Source organism: Chenopodium quinoa, unplaced genomic scaffold (genome assembly GCF_001683475.1).
Source record: "Chenopodium quinoa cultivar QQ74 unplaced genomic scaffold, ASM168347v1, whole genome shotgun sequence".
Classification (NCBI taxonomy): domain Eukaryota; kingdom Viridiplantae; phylum Streptophyta; class Magnoliopsida; order Caryophyllales; family Amaranthaceae; genus Chenopodium; species Chenopodium quinoa.
The window spans coordinates 698,013-709,176 of record NW_018743510.1 but is presented as its reverse complement, the minus strand read 5'-3'; the positions used below and the strand labels follow the sequence as shown (position 1 = coordinate 709,176).

Sequence of the window (11,164 nt, the reverse complement as noted above, 5' to 3'; positions counted from 1 at the left end):
AAGTGTAAATTCTCCATAGATCTTCTATGGGTTTGCAAAAATGTAATCGTATGCAGGAGTAAATTTAACAGTGCATAGTTTCGTATGGAATGTTGAGCTTATGAGCAAACCCGCATATGAGTGGAAGTATACGTTGTCCCATATTGAAAGAGTGTAAAAGTAAAGAGAAGTATTGAGATGTGTATTCCACATTGAAGAAAAGAGAAAGTTGTGTCCACTTTATAAGGCTAAGAGGCTACTCCTCTCATTGTCATATGGTTTTGAGGTGAAACCTCCTTTGACATATAAAATGGACACTCATGGCGTGTGCAACCCAATTAGTCATTTATCTCTCGTTTTCTTCTTATCGATGTGGAACAACACACATGTAAATTATTCCTTGTTATTTTGTGACTTATAATCTAAAAAAGATGGTGAATGGATTAGATGACTTCAGATGCATGTATCTCTAAATCTAAAAAGTGATCTTGAGGTGATTCAAGTTGCAAACTTACATGTGATAGCTTGTTTAATGTCAAGAGTTTTCAAATAACTAGTCATAAGCCTAACACCAATTTGAAACGAGATGATCATTTTACAAATAACAATCAAATAAAAAGATTCTGATGAGAATTTTGCCGGCCTGGGCTCCTCTTTACTTAAATTTTGGTTTATATCTTGATTTAGTTTTCTAATATCTGTTATGCTCATGAGAACTAATAATGTTAATTTTTGGGGAATAACTTAGGGTTTCTTCTTTCTTTAAGTTTTCCTTATATTATATATATAAGAAACCATTGGGCGGATAATTAGAAGTACGATGAGCCTAGCTATTCAAGTCAAGATATGCAACCCCACTAGCTATTCAAGTCAAGATATGCAACCCCACTTGAGAGATTTGTGAGAAGGAGGGTGTTGTATCTCCTTCATTGTATTTCTTCTTTATCCTCCATGAAAGCTTTTAAGAAGATACTATTCATCTGATCTCTTGCTCCATGAAGTAGGTCATGTTGAGCGAAATACGTACTACCTCCGTTAACAGTTATTTGCAACATATACCAAAAAAGGGTGCTAACTATTATTTGCAGCAAAATTATTTCTTTCCTAATATAGTAACTTTTTTCTGGTAAAATGACCAAAATACCCTCATTTAAAAATTATTAACACATAACTACAAATTATTATAATTCTAATCTAACTTAATCATCTAAACTTTTCCCCAAAAAAAATCTGATTCATCCATCTCCCCACCATCTCTCTTCTCCATTTTCATCTCTCTCCTCCATCCACATCTCTCCCTTCATCGTCTTCTTCCTTCTTTGTCTCTCATCTCCTTCTTCATTTCTCATCCCTCATTTCTACTTTAGATTATATTTCTCATCTCTCATTTGGTTCGTGGGTGGTTGTTGGTGGTTTGTGGGTGGGTTCGGTAGATCTGGTGGGTGGTTACTTCGTGGGTGTTGGTGATTCGTGGGTGTTGGTGGTTCGTGTGTGTTGGTGGTTCGTGGGTGGCTATTTCGTGGGTGTTGGTGGTTTGTGGCTGGCTATTTCGTGGTTATTGGTGGTTCGCGGGTGGCTGTTTCGTGGGTGGGTTTGGTTTTTGGGTTTCAAATCTGGTGGTTTTTGGGTGGTTTTCGTGGTTCTTAGGTGAATTTCGGTGGTTTGTGGGTGGTTTCGGTGATTTGTGGGTGACGTGGGTGGTGGTTCGTGGGTTCTGGGTGGCATGGTTGGTGGTTTCAGGTGGCGTGTGGTGGTGGTTTTGGTTTAATTGTAATTGCTTTTTTTTTTAATTTGATTAATAGTTAATTACATGTCCATAACTTTCAATAATCATGTTTAAGAAGTTTTGCCAAGGAGTCCGCGTAGACTCCCTTTGTTGCAAATAACTGTTAATGGAGGAAGTATATTAATTTGTGTATTGATTGGTTGTCGTACACCTGTCAAAGATAAATTCCTAACAAAACCAACTAACAATGTAGTAGGGTAAGTAGGGTCGAATCCACAGAGAGAAGGTATTTAATCTAACCTCTAAGAATTTGGAGAAACTAAATTATGTCATGAAATTGGGATAGAAAGTGTAAAAATCAATAAAAAAAATTATAATAATAAAAAAAAAAAAAAAAACCTAGGGTTATGGTTCACCATGCTTATAGTTCTAAATCTATCGAAATATTAATAATAATTCAATCAATCAAGTATCTAGAGCTATTGCTAAGCCTACGGTCGGGTCTTAATGCTCTCAATTCAACATATGTAGTTCGGTCGCTAACATAATCATAATAGCTAATTGTAGGTAAGCATCTAAAAGTAAGATCTTTCGATACAAACTCTTATTAACAATAAATTAATCAAACAATTGATCTGGTTGCAAGATTAACCATAAAACACTATCAATTAGATAAATCAATAATCTAAATATAAATAATATCAATCAAGATTCATAGTAAAAACATGGATTCCCAAACCCTAGAAATAAAACTACTCAAACATGGAACAATTAAGACTAGATCTAAGGAATAAAACATAATTAAAAGAAATAAATAGAAATAAAAATACCACAATAAAATTAAAATAATAAACCCAATAATCATCCATGGAAGAATCCATGGAGATGCCATGAGAAACTAGGGTTCAAGAGAAATCTACAACGAACGTACAAAATAAAAGGCAAATAAACGGCATAAAAGGCATAAGGGAAAAATAAAAATCCCTTGGAGTATTTATAAAATCCTCAATTCCAATCTAAAGATAAATAAAGAAATTAAATAAGATATAATATTTACATAAGTTGCAATACTATTGGATGATAACAGATGACGTGACATGAAGATGCTCGATGGAATCGAGGGCCAAAGACAATGGAATAATGCTCCTTGCATACGTGCTGCTGTTCACTAGCTGAAACCCACAGTCGCAGGCATAGCTGCAAGCTAGTAGTAGTGTTGGGCGCTTCGTGCGGGCGCGGGATAGGCTCGTAACAAATCCTGCAGGTAGCTGACTGTATTGCTCGAATTAAAACGGCCATAAATTCTGTTTTAGGAGGCTTCTTGAGACGTGTGGCCTATCGTTGGAAAACCCTTCAAGTCTAGTTTCTAGCACAACTTGAATCACTCCAATACAATCTCTAGAATTCAAGTTATGATCAAAAGAGTAGACAAGGGTTAGTTTTGACATATGGTTCATCATCGTTTAAATTCAACTCAAATTCAATTCGAAAAGGCACATAGTGACCCTTGTGAACGCTATGTTCATTTTCCATGCACACAATAATCAAAATCAACATCCACGAACATGGGATCTTTGATAAATAAACTAAACTCATCGACTTCCATCCAAATATCATCCGAATCAACTCCAAACACTACGAAAGCGTCCAAATGACTACGTGTAGACATCTAAAAATGTCTCCCCAAAACCAAACCCAATAATGAACAACCTTTCACCGCCATTATTGGTCAGGTCGAGAATTTAATCTCGGAAGTGCTTAAAATCCATATTTAGTCAAACATATTCAGTCCACAAATCAATCTAAACATTTATTCAAACTTAGTCCAACTCACATTTCAACCCAAACCACTTTAATCCACTTTGTTATATTTATTAATTAAGCCCGATTAATAAATATTAAACCCTAAATAAGTCCGTAACACTAAAACGACGCCTAAGTTATCACGTGCTTAATACTTAATAAAAAGATAAAATGACTTTAGACCGAATTCAGGAAAACCTGTTTGCCGCGCCACGGCAGATTTTGCCATGTCACGGAAATTTGCGCTGTAACACGGAAATTTCTAGGGTTTTCTCCGCGACGCTTTTCATTTCTAGGGTTTCGTGCATCACCCTACTCATTTGTTATATAAATACGAGGTTGATTTATTAGTTTTGGGGCACCAAAAATCATTCTCTCTTTCTCTCTTATGCTTTAGCCTAAACACTAGCCTTCCCTATTCTTTCACCATACATACTTTTAAGCACGCCCCGGAGTCTGTACCATACACGAAGTTCCACAATTAAACCAAGGCGTGAAAGGTGGAACTGTTTGTGGGTTTGGCCCCAAATCAACTCTACTTTTATTTAATTTAATTTTCATTGTTGTTTATTATCTTCCTTGAAGTTACTAACGCCCACGTTTATTGTTTTATAGTTGCAAGCAAATGCAATCAAAGTAAGGAATCATGTTCCTTTTGTTCCTATTATATTTCTAACGATTTTTGTTATATTTGTCATATACTAATCGTTATGGTTAATTGCTTCCAATGTTGATGTTATTTTTATTATATTTATTGATCACCATATTGCATGTTAAAGGGAATATGTAATTGAATATAACGATTAATAAGATAATTTGGACGACCGGTTTAGGTTCCTTTTTAATCTTATTGTTTAATCAAAGTGATCGCTAATATTTTAGAATTATATGTTGCATTAACGTTCAACCAACTTAGCTTAATAATAGTTTGGAGCAAATTGAATCTTTGTTTGTATGCCTTTGAGATCGCATGAATTACTTTTCACAATAAGAATCGAGTAGAGGCCAATACGGGCGAATGTAACTCCATGACTCACTTCGTAACATCATCCCCGGTCCTCCTTTCGTGGTTCTGAACCATATGGAGTTAGTAATCTCATGGATTATGAATGGGGTGTAACCTTCACTGGTCAATTGTTGTTGCCTATCGTTGTCCCTTATTCGTGGTTGCCTTTTAATGATCCGTGAACGGTTTACAAGTTTCTTAAGAACTTGTTGGCGGCTCCCTACTTTCCTTGTCCTTAATCGTATATGTCAATTCCCACTTCCTATGATTGCAAAACATATTCACAACATGCTTAGGTAAGCGCGCTTCGAATGAAGCCTACAATTTGGCGACTCCACTGGGGAGGATTCTTGGTTATTTATTGATTTGAGTGATCGGTATTTAATTAAGATAAGTGGATGAGACTTGAAAGATTCTTGAATCGTATTCTTTTGATTAATTTGGCAATTTTACATATGCATTGACGTTTTAATGTCGTATTTAGGTTCGCCTCGTAGGAAAAATCGAATAACCTGATTGCGAACGAAAAAACAGAAACACTGATTAAATTTCCTGACTACCGCACGGATATTAAAAACCATGGCAGGTTGAACCCAAAGGAGCGCAGATGGCACGTGAAACTTACGTGCCACCTCGGCGGCCCAAGGTATGATTGTGTGCACCACGCATGTAATTTGTTTACCCTTGACAACACTCTTGTCAAGGAACTCCGATAAGGCCTCAACCCCGCGCTGGTGAAACGTTGAGAGGTAGTTCAGTATATCTGCATCGGCGACCTTAAAACTATCGCCATACCCACCAGAAAACGTGGTGAAGTTTATACCCTTAGGAACCGTGGCCTTTTTAAGGAATCGGTGGGCAGAGGTAGCGGTGATAAAGGTGACATCGACCCCAGCTCGTAGGAGCAGCTTGGCGAATTGGAGGGCCGGATTGATGTGGCCTTGCACCGGGAAGGTGACTAGGAGGAAGTGAGGCTTTTGTTTCTCCATAGAAGGCGGCGAGTGATGTTAAAAGAAATAAAGTTATGAATATAGATTGTGAATAATGTTTGTAGTGGAAGTGAAAATTGGATATTTTTTATTGCAAATTGTTAGTTGTCCATGTATGTGATTATGATTAGATAGTAATTATTATATGATAATAGGTGGCTGACAGCAAGCTATTCAGTATAAAATTTGGAAGATTATAAAAAATAATCCATAGATTATTCCTTGATTATAATTTAGGCTATATAGCAAGTGGCAACCCATAAAAAATTGAGTACGTCTTTAAGCTTGAAATACATTGCATCTAAGAGTAGCTAAAACAGTGCTCCTATGACTCCTACGCGCATGACATGCTCAACCTCGAAAGGGAGAGCATGGCCATCAGCACCATTTCGGGTACTTTTAGAGTTGTTCCAACTCCGCTCACAATTTAAGGGGGTGTTTGGTATAGGTTTTTAAAGGGGTGGAAACGGAATCATGTTAGTTTTTACGTTACATTGTGTTTGGTTACGGACTAAAGTAACACAAACCGTTAGTAAGTGGTAACCATTTCCACCCAATTGTTTCCGCTGTAATAAGTGAGGAATCAGATTCTCTTTCCTCCCTCTAACACAAAAAAATAAAGAAAACTCTTCTCTCTCCTCTTCGCTCGCTCGATTATCTGAAAATTCCCAAAATTGTTCGACGATTCTACAAGGAAAGCTGCAATTCTCCAGATCTTGCTCCTAAATTTTCAATTTTCTACTGCAAATCTTCAAAAATTATCAGGTTTGCTATCTTCATTTCTCTCGTTCAATTTCTAGGGTTCATTCAATATCAATTTTGCCGTTTCTGGTTTGAATTCTTTACTTGCTTGTTCGATTGAATTTTTTTTTATCTTTTGTTGATTTTCTGCTGAATTTGATGGTATATAATTATATATTGCTATTATTGCTATAATTGTTAATTATTGCTATACTCGCTCGACAATATCAATGACTTTGATTTAGATATAATTACAATGTTGTATTTGCTAATCTGCGTGATTGGTGGAGCATTCTTTGTTGATTAACTAGATATTGATATAATTACAATGTTTTATTTGCTAATCTACGTGATTGGTGGAGCATTCTTTGTTGATTGCTGTTGTTTTGCTGTTTATCGGGTTCAATTGCGATTTATTTTCTCTGTTTCTTGTATTTTAATGGTTTTTGATGGGTAATATATTGATCCTATTGTATATTTTTTGGACTAATTTTTCAAGGTTTCTACAATGCCTCGGCTTATGCGTTCCATAAGGAAGAAAAAGCTAAAACAAATACAACTAGTTATTTCAATGGTTATTATTATTTTGATGATGTATTGGATATGGCATATGATGTGTGTTGTTACAATAAAGGGTGTTCAATTGAAAGAAAGAAAAAGAAACAAAAAGTTGCTACGAATGTTAGTTTTGAGAGGGCTTTACAGAGAGAGTGATGTGAAATGCAAGAGTGAGCTTCGCGTTAATAGAAGAACTTTCAATATTATTTGTGAGATGCTTAGAGACATTGGGGGTTTGAGTGGAACAAAAAATATGTCGCTTCAAGAGATCGTAGCCATGAATTTTATACACGTTGGCTCACCATAAGAAGAATAGGTCTATTGGACAATATTTCTTCAGAAGTGGAGAAACCATGAGCCGACAATTTCACCTTTGTCTAAGGGCTTTTCTCAAATTACACGAAGTATTACTTTACAATCCCACACCAATATTGAATGATTGTGAAGATGAAAGGTGGAAATTTTTCAAGGTATTGGTCTTTTCTAAACCCCTAAATTTTGCTAGGATTTTCTTATTTTTGATTGTTTGTAAGTCATATTTTTTTCTTATTTTTGTAGAATTGTTTAAGGGCATTAGATGGGACTTACATTAATGTAAATGTGCCTTCACAAGAACGACCAAAGTATAGAACAAGAAAAGGAACAATTGCTATGAATGTATTGGGTGTTTGTGCACCCAATTTGCAATTTATTTATGTTCTTCCTGGTTGGGAAGGTTCGGCCCATGATATGCGTGTACTTCGCAATGCTCTCTCTAGACCAAACGGTTTTAGGGTACCTCGAGGTAAGTGAAGCTCATTCTTTTGTGAGTGTATAAGTTTTGTTAGTTTTGGTAGGTAGTAATCCTTTTCATTAATAACTTTGAAGGTAATTATTATTTGGTTGATGCGGGATATACAAATTGTGAGGGCTTTCTTGCTCCATATAGAGGTCAAAGATACCATTTAAAAGAATGGACGGATCGACAACCCGAAAGTGCCGAGGAGTTCTATAACATGAAACATGCTAGGGCGCGAAATGTGATTGAGAGATGTTTTGGCCTACTTAAAGGAAGATGGAGTATTCTTAGAAGTCCTTCATTTTTCCCTATAAGAACTCATGGACGTATCGTGATGGCTTGTTGCTTATTGCATAATCTAATTAGAAAATTCATGCCTACGGATGATATAAACGAAGATGAATTAAATGAATCCGATGATGATTCCGAAAGTGATTCCGATGATGAAAGGGAATTTATTACAAGTGTTGCTACTTCGGATCATTGGACCAATTTTAGAAACAAATTAGCCCAAGATATGTTTAATGATTGAAGGGCGAGAGGTAGACATGGTCAATAGCAAAAAATGTATGATTTTTTTTCCCCTTCGATTACATTATATATATAGGTGTATTTTCTGTTTTTGTTCATTTTGAAGCCACTGCCACTTTGAATCTGCCTTTTGTTCTGTTCATTTCTAATCTGCCTTCTGCTCTGTTTATTTCTAATCTACCTTATGTTATGTTCATTTCTAATCTACCTTCTAATCTACAATTTGTTTAGGATGGAGACTAGCAATCGAGGAAGAGGTAAAAATAAAAGGTATTGGACGTATGAAGAAGATGCGGTTCTAATAAGATATTTGCATGAGTTGAGTTGCGATCCGAAGTGGAAGTGTGAGAATGGATTTAAGAATGGTTACATGAATAAGTTGGAAGAGATGATCAATGGTGTACTTCCTAATTGTGGCTTGAGAGCGGTTCCCCACATTGAGTCGAGGATCAAGCATTAGTCGGAGAAATATAGTGCATTTGCAGAAATGCTATCCACCTCAGGATTTGGATGGGATGCTGAAAAGAAATTGTTGCAAGTAGACAAGGCCGTGTACGATGAATGGGTGAAGGTATGAACTGCTATTTCATTCCTCTTTGTTCATTTTTTTCTTCTTCTGAAGATTGTAATGCTATTAAAGGCGGCCAATCTGTAGAACTGCTGCTGGACAATTCATATGACCAGAGTTCATATGTAGTCTGCACCCTCTTTAGTCTTCTGTAATTGTTGTTAACTCACTGCCACTGCTTCTGCATTAATCAAGTTGTCAATTAAATTTCTGATTCTGTCATAATATGCTGCTTGATATTGGTGTTTCATGTCATGTAAATGATCTAGAATAGTTTCTGTCTAGAATAGGTGATAGGGGGAGAGGGGTAGGTGTTCAGCTAGGGTTAGGGGCAGCAGGTCAAAGAAGGTAATATTCTGCAGCATTAGCTTATCATCTGAGTTAACCAAGTTATTACCTCTTCTGCATTTGTATCAATCTGATCAATGAGTCAATGGTATATGTTGGTTGAATTCCTCGAGCTGAATAAGAGGGGGGAAGGAGGGGAGGGTGGCTGCTGATGAAATGATCAATTCATAGCCAAATTTCATACATTGTGTTAGACCTAGGTCTAGTATCTTTTTTTTGGATACACATTGTGTAGAAAATTTAATACTTGGTTTTTATACTTTGTTCATTTTTAGAGACATTTGTCCTAAATAATAGGTCGTATACTCGTATTTGACTTTAGTGGCTAAAACATACTAATTTCAACCGTAGATTTGGTAGAACTTATTTACTAGTCCATAATAAGGCTAACTAAATTGACTGAGCATTTCAGTAAATACACTTATGATAAGAGTTATGGTATTGCTCCTACCTTCATAGTGCACTACAGGGATATAAATTAGAGATGTTTATTAGTTACAAGTTAGAACTTTGTGTTTGACTATCAGCCATCACGTTTACATATTTTGAGGTTGTGTTAGATAGTTTTACTGAATTCTTTCTTTCTTTTTTTTTTTTGTTGAAATGCAACTACTCTATTACATCCTTTGTTGCTAACAAGTATGATGCGATTTTGATGTGTTACATGGCTCAAATTTGTGGCCTAATTGCGGCTGTAAATATTAATCTGTTGTGTGGCTGTTTTAGTGAGTGTATGTGTGGCTGTAGTTGCTTTTGGCTGTTTTTGCAAGTTTATCAGTTGCATGATTCAGTTTTGATTTTCATGTTTTGACTTGTTGCATTCTCTTATATGGCAGACTCATAAGAAAGCTAAAGGGTTGTTTGGAGTTCCATTCATTCACTATGAAACTCTTGCGGAGATCTACGCAATAGACAAAGCTACCGGAGATGCAAGTGAGTCGTTTGTTGATGCTATAGAAGAAATGGATCAAGAGATTGATAAGCAACCATCCAATGTCGAGAGTGATGAAGAAGATGATGTGAATTCTATTCATTCGGACACTTATTCTTCTACAAGTCAATCCGGAAAACGCCCCATGAAGATAGAGGATGATCATATAACTCCTTCAAAAATGGCAAAAGTGAAGGCTTCTACAATTCATTCTACCGCAAGTGATTCTACTACTCAATCCGGAAAACGCTCTACAAAGGCGAAGGAGACTAAGGTGAAAGGAAAGAACAAGGTAAATTTGAAGAGTTTGTGTAGGAATGATGATGATGATTTGGTGGCCTCTTTCCATGATGTTTCCAACAATTTTGGGAAGATATTTGAAAATATCAATGTTAATCTCGGGACTATGGCTAGTGCATGGTCTAAAGCGGAAGAAAGTGACCAAAGGATGGATGAAAAGGTGAACAAGGTATTGGACGAGGTGATGAAGTTAGATGGCATTTCTCCATCCGAAGCTTTAGAGGTTGCTACTATTCTCATGGCGGAAGAACATAAGCTTCGCATCTTCTATCAAGCACCATTTAATATGAAAAAACAATATGCAATTGATCTTCTTAAGAAGAAGTAGCATTTGGTTGTGTGCCATGTCTTTGTTTTTTTGTTGAACATATGCAACTTGAGCAATATAGGTTATGTCTTGGGATTATTCATATGATGATTAACATATTATTAGTCAATGTTTGGATAAGTAATGAGTGCCAACTTTGCTTTATATATATATATATAGCAATACATGTTATTTTATTTTGTTTTTATCTTTTTTTTAACCGTAAAATATGTAGCATAGACAATATTGTATTTTTCATTCTTATTTTTCATTTCCGTTTGTTATACCAAACAAGAGGAAACGGAATGGTAATAATTGTTTCCGTGTCCTTTGATGTACCAAACAATTAGTAAGGGTAACACTATTTGTTACCCTTTCCCCTCCTAATTTATTTCCATTCCGTTTCCTATACTAACTCCATACCAAACACCCCCTAAAAGTGTGGGAATCATTTTAAAGGTGCTGAAATGACTTCCACTCTCAACAGTCTTACTGTATTACATATGCAAAGCTTTGTGAGCTCCATTAGCAACAAAAGTCAACAGAAGCTAGACAGTGATGAGATAGAAACTACTACTAATGTTTGACTAACTTCAGCG

General features: G+C 36.0%; 2 protein-coding genes across 2 annotated transcripts; both read left to right on the top strand.

Moving 5' to 3' along the window:
* The first annotated feature begins 6,520 nt into the window (after nucleotides 1-6,520).
* Nucleotides 6,521-8,236, top strand: LOC110739665 (protein ALP1-like). The gene is made up of 2 exons (XM_021920121.1): nucleotides 6,521-7,586; nucleotides 7,670-8,236. The coding sequence occupies exons 1-2, from the start codon at nucleotides 7,454-7,456 to the stop codon at nucleotides 8,110-8,112; spliced, it is 576 nt and encodes a 191-aa protein (XP_021775813.1). The 5' UTR covers nucleotides 6,521-7,453; the 3' UTR covers nucleotides 8,113-8,236.
* Nucleotides 8,237-8,326: 90 nt separating this feature from the next.
* LOC110739664 lies at nucleotides 8,327-11,065 on the top strand. The gene is made up of 2 exons (XM_021920119.1): nucleotides 8,327-8,682; nucleotides 9,864-11,065. Exons 1-2 carry the CDS (start codon nucleotides 8,599-8,601, stop codon nucleotides 10,584-10,586), a joined length of 807 nt encoding a protein of 268 aa, XP_021775811.1. The 5' UTR covers nucleotides 8,327-8,598; the 3' UTR covers nucleotides 10,587-11,065.
* The last annotated feature ends 99 nt before the right edge of the window (nucleotides 11,066-11,164 follow it).

What these genes read in the sequence shown, in the direction of transcription:
- LOC110739665 (XM_021920121.1), top strand. Translation starts at nt 7,454, where the DNA reads ATGAATGTATTGGGTGTTTGTGCACCCAATTTGCAATTTATTTATGTT. An exon ending in CGGTTTTAGGGTACCTCGAG is followed by an intron (nt 7,587 to 7,669) that starts GTAAGTGAAGCT and finishes ATAACTTTGAAG; the next exon opens with GTAATTATTATTTGGTTGAT.
- LOC110739664 (XM_021920119.1), top strand. Translation starts at nt 8,599, where the DNA reads ATGCTATCCACCTCAGGATTTGGATGGGATGCTGAAAAGAAATTGTTG. An exon ending in TGTACGATGAATGGGTGAAG is followed by an intron (nt 8,683 to 9,863) that starts GTATGAACTGCT and finishes CTTATATGGCAG; the next exon opens with ACTCATAAGAAAGCTAAAGG.